Here is a 22,116-nt window from a genome sequence, read left to right as displayed (position 1 = left end):
GAACTAAAGATTCGCCTGAAAAATGAAACTGATATAAAGCTGTATGTACCCTTGGTGCTTTGATAACCCTAGCCACGCATTGTCACTCCCTTTATTCTTTATGTATACAAATGTATCCAATCCAAAACTACCCAAGGAGAATAACTTATAAAAGAACTAATTTTATCTCTGCTTAAAGCAATGAAATTGTTTTACTTCCTCGTCATCTTTCTGGACATGTAGTCATGCAGTATCATACATAGGATCATCACCAAATATTTTGAGACATCATGGACCTGTCATGTCAGGAATGTGTTCCAGAGTTGTGTTGTCATTATTTGCAGTGTTCTTTTGTGGGGCATATTGGGTCTGTGTGAGTTTTGTTATCGGTGTAACAGACCGGGAACCAAGAAATTGATGTTGTGAAAGAAATTCGATTGTAAATAATTTCTTATTTTAGGTTTTGATTTTTTTTATAAACTGAACCCGAAGTTTCTTTGTTTTCTGGGGAAAACATTCCTATTATTATTCTCCAATGGAATTAATCGATATGAACTGCCGTGGGTGAACATACATACTGTTTCAACAGAAAAAGAACGCAGACAATCTGCCTAAAATGAGGAGCAAATTGGATAATAAATCCTGCAAAACGAAACGAACCTGTCCATCGAACTCGACAAATGATATATGGGTAAATGAATAATAAAATATATTCTCCGATTATCAGTTCAGGTTAAGAGTAAACGTATACCCAGGAATAGGCGTGGTAAAGTCAGTTCTTCTCTGTGGCTGATCTACGTATACTCCGAAATAAGTGTGGTTAAGTCAGTTCGTTATTACGTCTGATCTACTTATACCCTTGAACAAGTGTAGTAAAGTCAGTTCTTCTTTGTGGCTGATCTACTAATACCTCGGAATAAGCGCTGTGAAGTCGGTTCTTCTATATGGCTGATTGACGTATACTCCTAAATAGGTGTGGTAAAGTCAGTTCGTTTTTTTTTATCTATGTATTCACATGACAAATATAGTGAAATCATTTCTTTTCTATGACTGATCTACGAAAACACTGGAATCGGTGTGTTAAGTCATTATTTCACTATGACTGGTCTACGTATACCCCGGAATAAATGTGTTAAAGTCAGTTCTTCTATATGATTCACCTAAATATACGGTGGGATAGGCGTAATAAAGTCAGTTCTTTTCTATGACTGATCTACTTATACCCTAGAATAGGCGTGGTAAATTAAGTTTTTTTTTCTAACACTGATCTACGCATTCACAGGAATAAGTTCGGTTAAGTCAGTTCATTTCTATGACTGATCTGCATATACCCTGGAATAGGCGTGGTAAAGTCAGTTCTTTTCTATGATTGGTCTACGTATACCCTGGAATAGGTGAGATAAAAGTCTGTTCTTTTCTATGACTGATCTACATATACCCTGGAATAGAGTGCGGTAAAGTCAGTTCTATTCTATGATTGATCTACGTATACCCTGGAATAGGTGAGGTAAAAGTCTGTTCTTTTCTATGACTGAGATAGTATACGTATACTAAAACCCCGTCACATTGTCCAGCGAGAGAAACGGACGTCAACATACCGAAAATATTTAAGAAAATTGAAGAATCTTAATAAAATGTGTTCACTTCCATGATGAAATGGATAAGGCGAGGTGTTGCCTTTGACATTTTCTGACAAACTATTTATTAAAATCAATGAAACATTACTACATATCCTTTGTAAATGGTAATAATTTTTACAGACACCTATGCTTTGTTTGTTTCAGTTTTGCTGTAATTGTTGAAAAAGTTACAAAAATGAACCGAAAAGCTTCTAATTAATGGTTCACGATCGTTAACATGCTCCATTCACGATCAAGCTGTAGTACTTGACTTTTATTATGGATATGTTCATGTTCATTTCTTGGCGGGGTGTACACTTGAATATGTTCATTGTTTTATTCTGTTTTATTTCGCTTTTTTTTGTTTTACAATAAAATAGTAATCAGTTATTTGAATTAATTTTAGCTAAAGCCTATACTTGTTTTTCTCTTTTTATTATGGTGAGAAAAAAAAAATAAAGATTATGCTTTTTCTACGAGTGACAAACTTTGTTGATTTTCGATCCCAGATTATGTAATTCAAAAAGTCTTTTTTGTGTATCAAATAATTATTTTGTTGATATCTGACGTAGTTTTCTTGCTTTCCGTGTACACAAAATTCTTTACATTTAGAAACTACTTTAATTTTATAGTTCTTTCTATTAAACTAACTGATAAAGAAGACAGAAAAAAGTATGAACACGCCTACTTACGTGATTCACCAATACACCAATACACAATAGCTACAACTTTGAGTCAATGATTATTCATTTTTCTGTGATTTCCTTATAGGGTCTCTAACGTAGCAACCGTCATCATTGAATCATTTTATTTAATGTGTAGACATAAACAACCACATAAGTAGACGTGACAAACAAAAGTCAGTTCTTCTCTGTGGCTGATCTACGTATTCTCCGAAATAAGTGTGGTTAAGTCAGTTCGTTATTACGTCTGATCTCCTTACACCCTTGAACAAGTGTAGTAAAGTCAGTTCTTCTTTGTGGCTGATCTACTAATACCTCGGAATAAGCGCTGTGAAGTCGGTACTTCTATATGGCTGATTGACGTATACTCCTAAATAGGTGTGGTAAAGTCAGTTCGTTTTTTTATCTATGTATTCCCATGACAAATATAGTGAAATCATTTCTTTTCTATGACTGATCTACGAAAACACAGGAATCGGTGTGTTAAGTCAATATTTCACTATGACTGGTCTACGTATACCACGGAATAAATGTGTTAAAGTCGGTTCTTCTATATGATTCACCTAAATATACGGTGGGATAGGCGTAATAAAGTCAGTTCTTTTCTATGACTGATCTACATTTACCCTAGAATAGGCGTAATAAAGTCAGTTCTTTTCTATGACTGATCTACATTTACCCTAGAATAGGCGTAGTAAAGTCAGTTCTTCTATATGTTTCATCTAAATATACCCTACCCAGGAATAAGAGTTGTAAAGTCAGTTCTTTTCTATGACTGATCTACGTATACCCAGAAATAGGTATGGTAAAGTCAGTTCTTCTGTATAATTCATCCAAATATACCCTGAAATAGGCGTGGTAAAGTCAGTTCTTTTCTATGACTGATCTTTATATACCCTGGAATAGGAATGGTAAAGTCAGTTCTGTATGATTCATCCAAATATACCCCGGAATAGCGTGGTAAAGTCAGTCCTTTTCTATGACAGATCAAGTATACTCTGGAATAGGTGTGTTAGAGTCAGTTCTTCTATATAATTTATCTAAATATAACCTGCCCCGGAATAAGAGTTGTAAAGTCATTTCTTTTCTATAACTGATCTACTTATAGCCAGGAATAAGCGTGGTAAAGTCAGTTCTTCTATATGTTTCATCCAAATATACCCTACCCTGAAATAAGAGTTGTAAAGTCATTTCTTTTCTATGACTGATCTACTTACAGCCAGGAATAAGCGTGGTAAAGTCAGTTCTTCTATATGTTTCATCTAAATATACCCTACCCTGAAATAAGAGTTGTAAAGTCATTTCTTTTCTATGACTGATCTACTTATATCCAGGAATAGGTGTGGTAGAGTCAGCTCTTTTCTATGACTGATCTACTTATACCCTAGAATAGGCGTGGCAAATTAAGTTTTTTTTTTCTAACACTGATCTACGTATACCCAGGAATAAGTTTGGTTAAGTCAGTTCATTTCTATGATTGATCTACGTATACCCTGGAATAGGTGAGGTAAAAGTCATTTCTTTTCTATGACTGATCTACTTATATCCAGGAATAGGTGTGGTAGAGTCAGCTCTTTTCTATGACTGATCTACTTATACCCTAGAATAGGCGTGGCAAATTAAGTTTTTTTTTTCTAACACTGATCTACGTATACCCAGGAATAAGTTTGGTTAAGTCAGTTCATTTCTATGATTGATCTACGTATACCCTGGAATAGGTGAGGTAAAAGTCTGTTCTTTTCTATGACTGATCTACATATACCCTGGAATAGGTGTGGTAAAGTCAGTTCTTTTCTATGATTGATCTACGTATACCCTGGAATAGGTGAGGTAAAAATCTGTTCTTTTCTATAACTGATCTACATATACCCTGGAATAGGTGAGGTAAAAGTCAGTTCTTTTCTATGACTGATCTACGTATACCCAGGAATAGGTGTGGTAAAAGTCTGTTCTTTTCTATGACTGAGATAGTATACGTATACTAAAACCCCGTCACATTGTCCAGCGAGAGAAACGGACGTCAACATACCGAAAATATTTAAGGTAATTGAAGAAACTTAATAAAATGTGTTCACTTCCATGATGAAATGGATAAGGCGAGGTGTTGCCTTTGACATTTTCTGACAAACTATTTATTAAAATCAATTAAACATTACTACATATCCTTTGTAAATGGTAATAATTTTTACAGACACCTTTGCTTTGTTTGTTAAAGTTTCAGTTTTGCTGTAATTGTTGAAAAAGTTACAAAAATGAACCGAAAAGCTTCTAATTAATGGTTCACGATCGTTAACATGCTCCATTCTCGATCAAGCTGTAGTACTTGACTTTTATTATGGATATGTTCATGTTCATTTCTTGGCGGGGTGTACACTTGAATATGTTCATTGTTTTATTCTGTTTTATTTCGCTTTTTTTGTTTTACAGTAAAATAGTAATCAGTTATTTGAATTAATTTTAGCTAAAGCCTATACTTGTTTTTCTCTTTTTATTATGGTGAGAAAAAAAAGAGTAAAGAACGATTATGCTTTTTTTGCGAGTGACAAATCGATCCCAGATTATGTAATTCAAAAAGTCTTTTTTGTGCATCAAATAAATTGTTGATATCTGACGTAATTGTCTTGCTTTCCGTGTACACAAAATTCTTTACATTTAGAAACTACTTTGATTTTGTAGTTCTTTCTAGTAAACTAACTGATAAAGAAGACAGAAGAAAGTATGAACACGCCTACTTACGTGATTCACCAATACACCAATACACAATAGCTACAACTTTGAGTCAATAATTATTCATTTTTCTGTGATTTCCTTATAGGGTCTCTAACGTAGCAACCGTCATCAGTGAATTGTTTTATCAAAAATCGTCGGTTTTCTTTCAAATTGCGGTGCTGGTCCGAAGATTGAAAACGGTAAGATTTTTTTTACTCCTATATCCGATTTTAGATACTAATTAAGGGACTCTTTATACTGAGATTGTATCTTGGTGCCCTAAGTCACAATGTCCCAGCTAGACCACATTTATACAACAAAATAAAGAACGGATATGGTTAAAGGCAATAAATGCACAGGCATATAATGTAAATCCGAGATAGTAAATATCATAACATTGTTAGGTCTTCAACATGTAGTATGCTTTTCCCTTGGATAAGGTGGCTAATATATAAAACAAATGTCAAGCACCTTGGTTTCATGCAATAATGTATCATTACTATAGTGAAAGTTGGACCAAGAGATATTACAATATGAACAAATTAAGAACTTAGAAGACAAAACCAAAGGAAAGATGGGTAATTTGGCCATTTTTTTTTAGTAATTAGACATATAGCAACGGGGTCCTATTTGCATGTATTTACAAGATGCAGCTAATTCATATAACGTTTAAGGCGTTGCGTCTTATAATATATGTATGGCTTAGTATTTAGTAGAATTTAAAACAAAACCCGAAGAATCCGAAACACGTCTAAATCGGACACCTTTACAATTATATTTTGAATTTTGGTGAACACCTGTCTGAACTGAACCCATTTAAAATCCAAAGTCCACAGGGAACTAAAGTTTAGACAGGTTTCACAGTTCTACATTGGTTCGTGTTTATATATGGTGAATATTTGCATAATACGTATCATTGTCTTAATCCTACAACAGGAATGGGTTCAAATACTTTTAAAAGTAATTGAATACTTTCTATTATTTTGGAATTTTTGTCAAATACATTACATGGCAATCACTTTGATTGGTAAAATGTATTTATTTTTTTTCAAATACTTATGAAAATGTAATTAATTACTTTTCAAATACTTAATTTTTTGACCGACCACAATATATATACTTTCAAAGTATATAATTAATTACTTTCAAAAATGTATTTAGTTGTAATTAATTGCAATTACCTATTTCAATTACCCCAACCATGTCTAACAACTATTGAAGATACAAACGGTTGACAGGCGCGTAGCTGAGGCCAAATTGAAGTGTAGGCAAAATTACGGCAGGGGGTCTGGGGCCGCTTAAGACCCCCAGCAGGTCCAGGGGGCTAACTCCCCCCCCCCCCCCGAAGCTCCGCGGAGATGGCGTTTTAGAGCATCATTTATGCCTCTCCTGGATGTATTTTATCTATAAAAAAAATGGCAAAATTAAGTGCAGGCAAAAGCTTTTTTGCCTAACGGCAGCTACGCGCCTGGTTGAACCTAAAGTTGACAAGTATTGTACTATAGATATGTTTGTAGTTATATGTACTGATATACTTACATGTATCAAGTCTGTTTCATATTTCTACAACAACAGCTTACTTAAGCTTTAACATACTTACTGAATTCAATTTTGTTAAATAATGTGTTGACATTGTTAAATATTTTCTGTAGCCAGAAGTAAGAAACTGACATTCTATACAGTGAAAAATAGTGTTGATATTCATTATAGATATTGTGGCCAAATTTGAACTTACTAAGATTTAAATAACCAAATTACTGACATTCTATTTTCTTATATAACGTGTATATTATATAGAAGGGTCTGAAAAATTCCCAACGATGTTAGAACTGTCAAATTTGCGAAGCAAATTTTTGTCGTTCCCTCCGCGGGACTCGAGCTCATACCGCTGTGACATCTATGGCAACACCGCCTGCACTAAGTCCAGCGCCCTAGACCACTCGGCCATATAATGGCCGTCGGCAAAAGTAGCTTATTTGCTATTTGGATACTTGAATCAGACAAAAACACAAGAATCTTAAAAGTGGCACATTGTACAATACCACTGCTATGCATTAGAGTTGAAAGAACAGATATCTTGACATCATATTTTTTTCTGAGCACTTGTACTGGTACACCAAACATCAGTGTAATTTTGGCCTATTTGCACTGTTCGTCTATATCCAGATTTGTATGGACGCTTGTGAAAAACAGATTTCCAGCAAAATACCATGGTAGGAACAAAGTTCACAACCAATCGATACAAACAGGAAACACACAATATATAAAACTTGCTTAAAAAATTATAGATTTATTACTTTGGCCAGTGAATGGCCTGACGATAATATCTTATTTTTTATGACATACAGTATTTTTTCGCAGCTTTGGAATCCAAACCGATGAAAATGAAGTTCATTTACGTTTTCTACTTGGCAATTTTTACAGTTCAGATCTACTGCTTTTCGAATATTCATACAGCACGGAATTTGTCTGATTGTTGTAAGTATACTAGTATTTTTCTTTGAATTGATTGGTTCAAACGATATGATAAAAAAAACACCGACCAGTTAGCAGACGAACAAATATAACATGTATACTCACTTTAAATAATTTCAACTCTAGCTATATCTGGTTATAACTTTTTAGGGTTAAGTATTTTTTTCATGTTTTGTTGCCATGGGGTCATATTTCATAATCTGTACAATTCCAAAAATATAACAGGAATGGCGGGAATATGTGAGGTAAACAAATGCACATCAAACTGGCGCATATGACAGCTTAGCATCAGTTTGCGTAATACAATCGGAGCTATATTTTTTTTTCAAGGGCCGGTCATATTCTTAAACAGGAGAAAAATGCTCGCGTGGAAATGTGTAAGAACATCCGAATTTTCACGAACCTTACCAAACACGAATTGAATGATGAAGAAGAAAAAAATGGAAAAAATGCGTTGAAGACTAGTGGATATTTTCAAAAATAAAATTAACGCTGAACTATTTTCGTTCATTTCCCCCCAATAAGTGCCATTTTCTTATTTCTTTGTCGTAGTAACCTTTTTTCTGAAGCTTTTCTGACCAGGGATGGGTTCAAATGCTTTTAAAAGTAATCAAATACTTTCAATTACTTTGGAATTTTTGTCAAATACTTTTGAAAATGTAATTAATTACATTTCCAATCCTTCTTGTTTTGAAAAACCACAATATATGACAAATAAACCAAAAAATTCCTAAACAGTCTAGCAGACATCATTCACAAAATCAAATTGCAAATGATTTTTTTCCTTTAAACTGGTCACTTTAAAAACAGAAAAAAATTATTTTACTTATAGAACACACAATTTTATTATTTTTGTTTGACACTTCTTAATCACTTTTGCACTTTTTCTAATTTCAAATAATATTGTGATTTGGGTGTCTAAATATGACCTCAGGGCGGTGCGTTACATTTGCGAATTTTCTTGTTACATTTGCCAACTTTTTTATAATCTAACATTTCACATCCTCCTAAGTCCGGTTTTTGAGTCCACCCTCGCTCCCTCAAACCCCTGACATCACTCATTCATATTTAGCGGGTATCGTCCAGCCAATTCCGATTGGTTGCTTCTCCGGCTGCGAAGCACCAATGAAAGTCGATTTAACATAAAATTATAGTGGAAAGATAAACAATAATACCAGGTAATTCCGATATAGTAACTGAAAGTTGTATGATGTCACAAATGATACAATACGAGCATAAATGATAACTGTAGATTCTGTTTAGAGTCTTTACTGAAAAATGACGTTATGTGTAGCCATTTTGTAAGTTATATCGAAGAGTTTCTATTACGAGTGATTTGATTGGAATTTGGATCCGGGTTAAATTTAAGTAACTCACTAGATGGCGCTGAACGATACCGCTAAATATGAATGAGTAATGTCAGGGGTTTGAGGGAGCGAGGGTGGACTCAAAACCCTGACTTGGGAGGATGACATTTGGGTACTTTTTGAAAATATGCTCCTTTACAATAAAATATAAAGTCCCTTTTCTACACAGTCTTAATAATATTTTTTTTAATATATTGAATAAGATATCACGCAAAAATTATGTCGTCATTATATTCATTTATTATTATTATTCCTCATTATGAGTTGGGTTTAAATACCACTAATTTTATTTCCAGCCGACCCAAGGACGCGTGTTTTCTCTGTGATCAAGCTTGGCATATCTCTTAAACCCACCATCACTGGTAAAAATGTCACTATCGACATGACCGGGGATGTTGTACGTCAAATACCTCCTTGTAGTTCACACTTGAGATTCAATGTTACCATGGAGAAAAAACTTCTTTGCAATTGGCACGCAGTACCATGTATAAACGGATTAGGAACATGGTAATTGGATTTATTTTTATAATAATGTATCGTTAAATTTGTTTAAATACATGTATGTGTAAACATGTGATAGGTTTACATGTACTGAATTAGATATGTAAAAATTGAAATACATGTCATCTTTAACTCATCAGATATATAATTAAAATCGAATTTTAAAGAATTTTCTTTCTGTAAATTGTCTTTATAACGCATCGTGATGTGGATTACCTAATTTATGACAAATCGTTTGAGAATTTATTCTTCATTTATTGATATCAATATTAAATAACAAGTGAGTAGATATCTACTGACATGAGAATAAATATTTATTATCAGGTTGATTTGTAAATAACACAGAAGTTGAAAAAGATAGCACTTTCCATATATCCGCATCCTCCCAAGTCAGGGTTTTGAGTCCACCCTCGCTCACTCAAACCCCTGACATCACTCATTCATATTTAGCGGGTATCGTTCAGCGCCATCTAGTGAGTTACTTAACTTTAACCCGGATCCAAATTCCAATCAAATCACTCGTAATAGAAACTCTTCGATATAACCTACACAATGGCTACACATAACATCATTTTTTTTCAGTAAAGACTCTAAACAGAATCTGCAGTTATCATTTTTGCTCATATTGCATTATTTGTGACATCTTATAACTTTCAGTTACTATATCGGTCCATTACCTCGTATTATTGTTTACCTTTCCACAGACATTTTATGTTAAATCGATTTTCATTGGTGCTTCGCAGCCGGAGAAGCAACCAATCGGAATTGGCTGGACGATACCCGCTAAATATGAATGAGTGATGTCAGGGGTTTGAGGGAGCGAGGGTGGACTCAAAGCCCTGACTAGGGAGGATGGTATATCCATTACTCATTGAATTTCAATGCAAACTTCTTTGACTGTTGCTAGGTAACATCCAATGTTGGCGTACTGTTCCAAATTTTGGGGATAAAAAATTTTTACTCATTCTTTGAAATAAATAAAAATGTTTATCATATATTTTCCCCATTTCTTAACAAGGCAGATTTTCAAATAAAAATGTTGATTTCGGTTGCTGCTGAACTATCAATAAAAATACCTCCCTTCCCACCGAATAAAAGGTCGCTGCCTAAAGCAAGAATATTGTGCACTATCCAGTTTCGATGTCAAACGGACCTCCCGTTTGGACCATCGTCACTTCTACGTCACGCAACGGGGTAGTAACCCTATTGTTAATCAAAATTACACCCCATACCAGGCAGTTGACTTTACACTGTTATTAGTAAATTAAATGTGAAGCATTTTGTTAATACATTTAAAAACTTAAGGTATATCAATTATTTTCCATTGATTTGTAAGAAAATGATGACGTATAAACGTATCTGTGACAAGGATTTAACCACCTATTGTGGTACCCTCTTTATCAAACGTTTATAATTCATCTTTTTATTGATGTCAATAAATGATTTATCATATATATTGTAAAAGTTTATTATCGTATTAATTATTATATTGTTTATTTCTTTTATATCAATTATTAATTATTAACAAGTGTTAATTATTCATTTATTGATATCAATAATTATTATTAACGTCTTGATAAATATGTCACATTTAATTATATAAATAAATGACGATATCAATAATTAACTTATTGTTATCAATAAAAATGGATCAAATTCCACAACGCCATGCAATAGACCTTGGCGATGGACACTTTCATTTAATATGATTGTAAATAAAAACGTTATTCGTATTGTGATTACATTGCACATTTCAAAAACAGCGTTGACTATGGCAAGTCGTTGTGGAATTTATACCTTTTTTTTAATATCAATAAATCATTTATTGATCTCAATAAATAAATTATTGATATTAAGGGTTAATTATTGATATCAATAAATAATTTATTCACAAGTTAATAATAAATATTGATTTCAATAAATGATTTATCAACACGTTAATAAATATTTATTAACATGTTAATAATTATTTATTGATATCAATAAATTGTACGATATATCAACAAGTTAATAAATATTTATCAACATGTTACTAATTAATCTAGTTATTGATACCAATAAATCATTTATGCACATGTTGATAAATATTTATTAACATGTTATTAAATATTCATTAATATCAATAAATGGGGAATAAATTCCACAACGGCTTGCCTTAGTTGACCAACACATCACATTCAACATCAGAAAACAAAGTAACTTAAAAATGATGTCAATTTGTATTTGTGTAATTTGCTGTTTGGAACTCCTTAATATGCCATTTTCATTCATTTTAAATTGTATTTATGTCATTTATTAGCAAGATTTTTGATCGTATATTTTTTTTAGCTTATACGATGACGTATGTGCATTCAGCCAACAGTTTCGAAACAGTTGTTATAAAGTCGACAAATTGGCGGGAAATTCTTCAACTACGTCAAGACCAGACCACACGTGCCAGTTCAACAAAATGATAAATTTATCTGGCATCTGGAGCTATTTAATTTCGGTAACAAATCACAGACACTGTTTCGAAATATATATATATTTTTGGTATTGATTGGTTAGTATACTAGGGACACTCATTGCGATATAAAGAGAACGAATCGAGCGGTCGACGACCTGTTCGCCCTTACGGAATAATGGCATTCGGTAAACTCGTTGTTATAATAACTTGTTGATATAACAAGTTAGTAAGTTGTTATAACAAGATAAAAAAAGAGCTTCACATGGTACTAACGGGCTTCCGTTTATATTAACAAATAAAAGTGAATGAGTAGATTTCAGGCACAATGCGAAGTAAATGCAAAATGCAATGAAGCATATAGTAACTGCGACCACTGTAGGGAACAGATCAAATTTAAAGAAATGAAATATAATGAAAAACCTAATAATTAAACTAATAAAAATCAACGTGTCTACACCATAAAACCCTTTAAAACGTTTCACCACTTATGAATAATACATGTTTTCCACGCCCTTGTCTACTCGGAGGATGATGATACTACTATTGGGGTTTACACGGTTTTGAATACACTTTCAGGTCTCTTATGGCCACCTTTTATGGGCATTCTGTTGTAAACCTGTTTTTAGTCGTTGGTGGTAGAGGATAACAGCCTTCGGGATACCTGACCAAAGAACCCGGTTAGAGTATGTCCTACTAACGGCTTGGGAGCATTTCCCCACTTTAACCGTCTTTGAGGTACACCAACTGAAGAGTGTAAGGTTGCACTATACAGATGGGATTGAGGTGCACTGTTTCGTGCACAAAATTAACCCGGTCTAATTTTGTTAAACTTAAAAATAAAAGGTGAAACTTGGTGGAAATGTTGATTGTGGGTAGTAGAGCATTCGTACATAAATAGATGCAATACTTGTGAAGATAAAGAGGTGTAAAATGCATGCTTTAATCTATCCGGAAAGATTCAGGTCCTCGCCGGATTATGTTCTCTTCCCTGCACCAACTGGCCGTTTTACAAAAATGCAAAATTTCGCACGAACTTTAAGAATTAAAATCATGATTAAATGAGCACAAAAGGGTACACTTTTTGTTTGTGTTCTATTTTTACATTTATACCATGCCCGCTTATTTTCCTGTCAGTTTTATATTGATTTATATTTTAGAAACCCTATTTTTTGACAATTAATTTTGGGAAGGCACCCAAAATTTGTTATGAAAACTGATATATTTTTTTTATTGTATTTTTCCCATTGCTACAGATTTTCATGTTAAAATAGAAAAGAATATATATCTTTTTTCATGGATCTCCATAATAAAAGGTTTTGAAAAATACACTTTTTTACAGAAAAAAGTCATTGGATTTACTTGTTTAAGTCTCAATATAGCTTTATTTCCTCAAATTGTCATAAAGTTATCGGCAGTGACCCATCTACAAAGTGGAATATAAACGAATGACTGGTATTGGCTTTTATATGACCAGGCCACACGGCAAGGTCATAAGATCAGTTCTCTCTATTAATTCCGAAGGGGTATTCCTTCTACTAATTTGAAATACTATTTTAAAGTTGTTTTACTATTTTCTCATCCTCCCATCCACGGTTTAGAATGGTAGGATAAAAATTCATCGAAAAGCTCCTTCCTGTAAAATAGTATGTCATATCATTTGATAAAAAAAAATGTCCGATTAGATTTTTTTTTTTGGCATTTAATGTATCGTAAGTTGAAAGTGATGAGGGCATAATTTCAATGTATAAATTCAACGCAAATGATTTGTTACTGGACATAACATTTATGAAATATTAATATAGAATACTTTATTGAAGGATACAATTTATGCTTAAACCTAAAAATATTTTCTCTTGCCTGCATCCTATTACAGATTCAATATTAATCCTTTGCTACAGCTTCCAAGATAAATTATGTAAAGATCGTTCTTTGAACCCCTTCGTATTTCGTTCTTTCGATCCCTTAAATTTGTAGATGTTTCATCGCCTTCTGAATCCCCTTAAATCCATTGGTAGTTCCACAATAGACCTCTTGATAGATTATTTATTCATTTCATCGATAGATCCTGATTTGATAGGTCATTTGAATCCCTAGATAAATCCATTGGTAGATCCACAAAAGACCTCTTGATAGATTATTTATTCATTTCATCAATAGATCCTGATTCGATAGGTCATTTGAATCCCTTGATAAATCCATTGGTAGATCCACAAAAGACCTCTTGATAGATTATTTATTCATTTCATCAATAGATCCTGATTCGATAGATCATTTGAATCCCTTGATAAATCCATTGGTAGATCCACAATAGACCTCTTGATAGATTATTTATTCATTTCATCAATATATCCTGATTCGATAGGTCATTTGAATCCCTTGATAAATCCATTGGTAGATCCACAATAGACCTCTTGATAGATTATTTATTCATTTCATCAATAGATCCTGATTTGATAGATCATTTGAATCCCTTGATAAATCCTTGATAGATCCACAATAGACCTCTTGATAGATTATTTATTCATTTCATCAATAGATCCTGATTTGATAGATCATTTGAATCCCTTGATAAATCCATTGGTAGATCCACAATAGACCTCTTGATAGATTATTTATTCATTTCATCAATAGATTCTGATTTGATAGATCATTTGAATCCCTTGATAAATCCTTGATAGATCCTCTTGTGTTGCGTTCTTTGGCAGTTCCTTCTTTAAATACCGATACTTTGGAAGATCTTCTTTCGTATCATTTGAAAGATGCCATTTTTAATCCCTTCACAGATTATTCATTTGCATCCATTGAAAAGTACATAAAGTACTTTGAAAACCTTGGTAGATCTTTAGGTAGGTTTTTTCTTCAATCCCTTTGTATAATTATATATCATATTATTTGTTCTTGAATTCTTTGATACTTTTTTTAATCCCTTAGTAGATCATACTGTTTTCATACTTTCATAGTCCCATTGGTATTTCATGTCTTAGATCTTATGTTCATTCTTGTTTAAAAACATTGAAGATCCTCTAAATGCCTTTGGTAGAACCCCATTTAGATCCTTTAAGTACCAGTCCATATAAAATTTAGATACTGCCTATGGTAAGCTGATTTATGGTTTAGAAAACCCATCGAACAAACAATGCTTTTTTGATCTTCAAATGTTATATTTTACGTGACAATAATCCTTTCTGTATTTAGATCTGTACTTTTGAGAAAACTAAACTTTAACCTCCCACTAAAATCAATCAAATCAAGAACGATAACTGTTGTAAAAAGCTAATTTTATGTACAATCTATATAAATTTTATGAATGAAAAAAACACCCAAATGAAAAAATATGACTGGTAATGTGGTCTATAACTGTTTCTAAACAAGAAATATAATTGATTTTGATGGGTTTATAACATGCATAAATCTCCTTTTGTCTGATTTAAAACAAAATTGCTACTTAAAATATAATAGAGCCTTGCTAGATCCTTCTTTGAATCACATGATCGATCCTGTCTTAGACCGTTTGATATATTCTCGTTTGAATCATATGATGGACGTCAGTACTACTAATATATCAGGTTTTAGAACCCCAAATAGTTTCTTCTATGAATTCCTTATACTAGATCTTCTCTTAGTTCCGAAAAAAATCCCTGGATATTTAGATTGATTTATGCTTGAAAACTTCGATGAATAATTTTTAAGCTGTTGACGGATGTGCATCTTTGAATCCTTTTGATCATCGTTTAAATCTCTTGATTTGCCTTGATAGACCCTTCTTTAAATTTTTCGGTAGGTTATTCTTGAATTTCCTTGATAGATCCCTCTTTGAATACTTTGATATAATGTATATTTGCTAGAACTATTTCGATAAATCGTCTTGTGAATCCTTTGATAGATCATCTTTTGAATCACTTGAAAGTTTTTTTTCATTGAATCTATTGATAGATCCTACAGTGGAACTCTTGATAGATACTCTTTTTATTCTTAGGTAAATTCACTTTTACATGTTTTGATATACCAATCTCAGAATCACTTGAAACCCTTGATCGATCCTCTCTTAGCTGTTTTGGAAGATCTTTTAAAGAAACCCTCGCTATCTCCCTTTTAGGTTTTTGATAGATCCGCTTTATAATCCTTGAATAGATAGTCTTTTGAATCTCTTCAAGATTCTTCAGTTGAAGTCTTGGTAGACCCTTCTTTGAATCCCTTGACAGATCCTCTTTTGAATCCCTTTGCAGATCCTCTTTTGAATCCATTGACAGATCCTCTTTTGAATCCCTCTACAGATCCTTTTTTAATCCCATGGCAGATCCTCTTTTGAACTCATTGAATTTTTTCTTCATTGGTCGCGCCATTCTGTGATCCTTCACTTGTAAGCTATCTAAGATCGTTTGATTGCATTAGTGGTCATGTAGGGGCGGAACGGATCCAGGAGGGGCTATTTTAGCCTTTAACAATGTTTAACTTTTAACTTGTGCTATATTTTTATTTATGATAGTATAAAATTTCGCAGATATTTTTGTGTGTGAGCGAAATATTATTCGCAAAATAATTTAATTCATTCTGTAAACCAAAGTAAACTCAGGAAAAATTGTGTAGGTATATTGTTTGTAATGACCATAAAAATTGTATAGGTTATCCATGTCAATCCACATTCCGTGCCGATTTCAATGAATGCCAGGAAAATACTCGGATGTGACTTACAATACTAGGTCTACTTTACACAAACATATACCACTGATTCTTAGAAAGATAGCCATAAATGTACTATAACTGCCAATTTGACATATCCTAAATTTAAAATGGTGCATGTCTTACATGTGTGGTTTCTAAGAATAGTACTTTCAATGAAATGCGTGTAAATAACTACTTAAATGAGAAGTATTAATTATAATTCGATTTAAGGAGTAAGAATACAATGTAGAACGATTATGGCATGACCATCGTGGTTCTAGCTGGCAAGTGTAATCAGTACGGTCTATGGCATGACATAGATAACAATAGTACTTTATTTCGTTCGTGGCAGCCGACGTGGTCACATATCAACCAAAATGAAGTCGTTCTGTACCGTTCTATGCCTGGCTTTAGTAGCTCCTAGCCTCTGTTTTTTGAACGCACACACATGGAAATGGTCAGATTGTTGTATGTATACTTTTAGTAAAAGTTTCTATTTTTATATTGAGAGACGTTAAGAAACATGTTTTCATATTTTCTATTCTTACTGTTCTCGGTGATTCCATATTCTTTATCATATCTTAACACTTTATGAATCTTAACATGTCTCAAATACCATCGTAATTTCATTGTTTCAAGTATTTTGTTACTTGAAACAGATAGTAACGTGGATTATGGAGTTGTCCTTATTCAAACCTTTATATTTCTTGAAGTTCATTAAAAAAAACTGTATAGACCTTCAATTTGTAGCCGACCCAAAGACCAGAGTCATCGAAATGACCACTTTTGATGTTTCTCCAAAACCTTTGGTACTCCCGGGAACAGCTACCGTCACTATTATTGGAAACATAGCCCATCAACTGGCCGTGAACTCTCATTATAGATTGAATGTCACAATGGACAAGAAACTTCTTGGTCATTGGCATGCCGTTCCATGTGCAAAGAAAGTAGGAACATGGTAATTCAAGTTTTTCTTGTATTTATTTTTTAACTTCAATCAGAACTACGAGAGATTCGCTATTTCAAAGCTTTTACAACTTACGGTCTAAGTAAAGGTGTGTTGGGTTTTTCAAAGCTTATTCAGGACGATACCTGATTTCATTCAAATTTACAATTTGTTCAAAAATCAAATTATATTACATGGTAGTGCGTTTAAAATTTCTGAGGATATGTATCATAAATACATTTTTAGATTCAGCACATCATTATAATCTTAGTTTTTATCATAGTAAAATATAATAAGGGATCCTTTTTAAGTCGTGAACGAAACGACAAAGCTGGAACACCAGTGAAGCCCACTCGGTTCATTCAGTCATTACAACTTCAATCTACGTATGGTATTTCTATGGAGTGTAGGGGTCTAAAGAATGATCTATGTGCTTGATTTACTGTTTAACATTCGTAATGGTTCCAAACGATATCTGGAATACGTATAGATAACTATTTGACTGATGAATTTGTTGGTCTTGTGTTTTGTGCTCAATCGTCTTCTATTAGCTTTGTAATTTTTCCGACGCAGTCGGTATAATTTTGCTTTTTACCCTTTGACCTTGAGGACGCTCTTCTATGGAAACGCAAGTCACCTGATAGCAATTCTGTTTTCCGATTGGCCAAATACTGATAACTTAGTGGCGTTAAAAAAAATGTATAGAAAATTGGAAATCTCGTCCGAAAGAACTGTATCGAAAATTTGAAATTGCGTGCCATGTGTTATTTTTTTGAAAGAAATGTAGAAACTTAGAAGTAAAATTTTACTGCGTCGGCTATCTTTTTTAAAAGATAGTACTTGTTATAACTGTTAATAGGAAACGATGTTTGTATATTAGTGTAAATTAAGAAGACATACATGTTTGCTTAACATTCTTGCATACGAGGTCACCACAAAGCCTGAGTGACTACTAAAATTGATTTCGACATGAAAAAAATGGCAATTTACACAAGATAGCTTCCATATTTGATTCATCACTTTTTAATATCATGTTTCGAACACATATTAAACTATTTATTGTATAGGTAAGGCATGACAAGGTGAATCCAGGATTTCAGGATAGGGGTGTTTTTAGAATCTAAGGTCGAGCGAAGCGAGGCGATTCAATATTTTTTGGAAGAATGTGTGAAAAATCAAGATTCAATGAAAAAGATCATTGCTTTCCAGTTTTAGGGGGGACTTACGTTAGATCCACCCTTATTTTATGCTGGACTGCATGATCGACAATAGAAAAAAATTATCCAAACAATACTATTATTATTCTGAAAAGGTCTTTAAAAGGTTAACCACTTCGTAGTTTTACTGTTTTCTCCTCTAACAATAAATAAAGAGACTAGGAATGTATCAATCGTAGACAATTGAATGCATCATTATTCATTTATATGGTCGATTACTTATTAGCAAGTTAGGAAAACTTATTTTTACAGTATATACGACGACCCATGTGAGTTTTTGCAGCAGTTTGCCAGTAACCACACTTGTCCCCAAGCCTTCGCCGACAATGGTCTGTCTTGTACATGCCCATTTAACCCAGTGTCCCTTAATGTTAAACCCTCTGACATCACAGTTAATTCCATTCCTGATGCCTGGAGTTTCTTGGCTACTGTAAGTATTGTATTGGTCAGTCACATAGAAAGGCCTATTGTGAAAAAACAAGGCTCTATTGACTGTTGAATTAATGTATGACTTTGTTAAATACTTAAACTGTTTCTTCATCGAATTCAACAATCACTATTTTATTGGTGTTAAGGTGTATTCCGTTGCAATCACACGTTGACCTACTCTGAAATAGTTAGAGTGGGAAAACGCTCTCTGATCAATGTGGGGTCTGGGAGTAGGCCAGAGCGTCAACAGAGCAGCCTAGTAGGACATACTCTGAGTTCTTCGGTCAGGTATCCCGAAGGCTGGGCTCAGATACCTCCAACTACTAACAGACATTTACTAACAGGACCTCCTTAAGAGGTGGTCGTGCGAGATTCGTAAGGATAGTCAAGACCGTAAAAAACAAACAATCATCATATCACACAATGCGTGCGAGACTCGTTGGAGTAGTCAAGGGCGTTTAAAAACCATTAGTAGTAGCCACATTCGTTTGTGCGATACCTGAAGAGTAGTCAATGACGCTAAGGACCGTCTGTCCGTTATTTACACAACCGTCCATGAGACCTGAGGACGTTAAATTGTTTTCCGCATTTCCATATATAATAAATATAATGTCTGTAGTAGTCTATTTAAAGCCCACAAAATTTTAGTCGTCCATGTGAGACCCATATGGGTAGTCAGTTAAACCCTCATGCCACCTATATATACTCATATTATTAACAATTCTTATTATATCCCTTTATTTATAATGTAACGATAACCAAAAAAAAAAAACATCGTCGTTAATCCGGTAAGAAGTCAATGGCGTTAAAATCTTTTAATTACGATGAATGATATGTTGTTCGATTTCACTTCAAACCATCTGCAATAGAATATGTTTTATTCAAATCCACATACTTCTACATAACATTTACATACAATTATAAATATCTGACAGTTACAAATTAAATAAAACAGAGGGAAAATATGTATTATACTGACATATTACTGGGTTAACTTCAATACAATATAAAAGTATATAATAAACTGAAAATCTGGAAAAAAATATGGAACTTCATCATCTATTGATAATGGTTTTATGCAATACGGTGTTGTCTTCTTTTAATTGAAGGTATGGAAAAGTTTATAACGATTCATTTACTTTTAGGGCGATTTTAGAGCCAGGGTTGAAGTACTTGATGGAGCTGCAATGATTGGCTGTTTCACAGCTGAATTGTCTATTAAAACAAAATGCACAGGATTTCTATGTGGACGACGATGAACACTTATTGGTCGGGTGACTACATCTTAATAAAACATTAAACGTATGGGTTCATTTTATACTCTATATGCCTAGGTAAATCTATTTTATACTCTATATGCCTAGGTAAATCTATTTTATACTCTATATATCTAGGTAAATCTATTTTATACTATACACTAGGGCAACGTTGTTAATAGGCAAATTGTAGATATTATTGAAAAAATCGTTTTAGTGTGAGAATTTCTGTTGCTTTTTTGTTTTTGTGTGCCTGTTTGTTTTGGGTCACATCCCTTATTTATGTTATTTTAGAAAATTATGACATGAAATTGGAAATCAATATGAATTGATGTCTTATATACAGTACAATTGGTAAGTGGGCCACAGCATACACTTGATTCTAATAAATTATTCACCAGTTCCGTGCATTTCGTTATACATTTACTCTCAGAAAACCGAAGTAAAATTATTAGAGTTGTCCCTCTTTCAATATCAGATGGCCAAGATAAAACAAAAAAAATAAAACCAATTATTGTAGTTAAAAAGCAAAATTACTGTCCATACATAAAACTCTAATGCATTTTATTAACTAAAAATACCGTTTATTAAAGTATTGATAATTTGGTTGATACGTCATTAAGATCATTATTCGAAATTTTAAAAGAATTTTAATTTTAGCGGGTTTTAATGCATTCAGGGAGTTCATATTACATTAATATACACTGACTGATGCATTATCGTGGCTTATACTGTTGGTTTCTGTGTTATGGTCAACTTGTTCTTTGTCATTTTTTTTTCTGTTTTTAAAATTCTTCAGACTGTGCTTTGGTCCATTTTTTTACCCTCATTTCCCGATTTTTTTTTAAATTCGGGGTTTATGAAACATAACTTTTTTCATCCACTTTGACAAGGGATTCTGACACGGGGTTGTCAGTTGAAGAACAGGATTAACATTGCTTACGATGAGATCCGACTCGAGCAGCTTCAGATCTCATCAGCAGTGGCACGGAATGCTCCAAAAATTTATCTAATGGAGGGGATCGAAATAATAAGTTATGAAAATTGTGGCTTTCGAGGCTATCATTTGTTAATTCAAGCTTAATTTTTACGCAAATCTAAAAAAGTTGGTGTCCAACCAGTAGGGCCTCCCGTGGATCCGTCACTTTGTTATACGCGTACAGACTTGTCATTTTTGTCAAACAACCTCGTATCAGTTTCAGTGAACTTCATGCTCATATAATCTCTAATGCTATCTCACAGGGTTCATGTAACGTCAAAGGGGCACGTAGGTCTAAACCGTAATGACATACCAAGGACAATATAAATCTGGCCACTATTAAAGAATCATTTGAATTCAGTCGATATAAAATTAATAAGCGTCTGAAATCTTCAGTTAGTTAGCCCCTTGGTTCCTTTATCAATTAAGTTTTATTGGTGTTCGAGAAGAATCATTATTTATTTTGGTTTTAGTTACCGTACCAGTTTATTTGGATTGAATTACTGGCGTGTTAAAATGTATTTTTTTTTTTTCTGCTGTAGTCATTTCTTTATTTTTTTACAAATATCCGGACATATCTTTAGCTAGTTAGTTTCACTGGATAATTTTCGCAAGTTGTGGTTCTTCCAGATTGTCATGGAACAGTTGAGATGCCATTTTTACATTTTATTCATTTTACAAATCATACCTTATACAAGTTCCTTAACTAAAGTGTTTTTCTTGACATTTGAAGTAAAGTTTCTGTTTACAATAGTCTGTGCTACAGCTTCCGGTCTGTGATATGGTTCTTATTTATATATTTTTTTTAAAACTAAATGATCTTCGTTTTTTATTGTGCTATATGAATT

General features: G+C 33.2%; 1 protein-coding gene and 1 long non-coding RNA gene across 2 annotated transcripts; both read left to right on the top strand.

The window, feature by feature from the left end:
• Positions 1 to 4,988: 4,988 nt before the first annotated feature.
• On the top strand, positions 4,989 to 11,816 carry LOC148614914 (uncharacterized). Its single transcript, XR_015923206.1, has 4 exons — positions 4,989 to 5,190; positions 7,352 to 7,468; positions 9,129 to 9,339; positions 11,662 to 11,816. It is a non-coding gene; the product is annotated as an uncharacterized LOC148614914 (long non-coding RNA).
• Positions 11,817 to 16,748: 4,932 nt separating this feature from the next.
• LOC148614913 (ganglioside GM2 activator-like) lies at positions 16,749 to 20,338 on the top strand. The gene is made up of 4 exons (XM_088589425.1): positions 16,749 to 16,909; positions 17,192 to 17,399; positions 18,857 to 19,034; positions 20,179 to 20,338. Exons 1-4 carry the CDS (start codon positions 16,819 to 16,821, stop codon positions 20,290 to 20,292), a joined length of 591 nt encoding a protein of 196 aa, XP_088445551.1. The 5' UTR covers positions 16,749 to 16,818; the 3' UTR covers positions 20,293 to 20,338.
• Positions 20,339 to 22,116: the final 1,778 nt, after the last annotated feature.

The sequence above is a fragment of the Perna viridis genome, chromosome 6 (genome assembly GCF_037379345.1).
Source record: "Perna viridis isolate PV_CMFRI_1.1 ecotype Kerala chromosome 6, ASM3737934v1, whole genome shotgun sequence".
NCBI classification, from domain to species: domain Eukaryota; kingdom Metazoa; phylum Mollusca; class Bivalvia; order Mytilida; family Mytilidae; genus Perna; species Perna viridis.
This window is presented reverse-complemented; position numbering and strand designations above follow the sequence as displayed.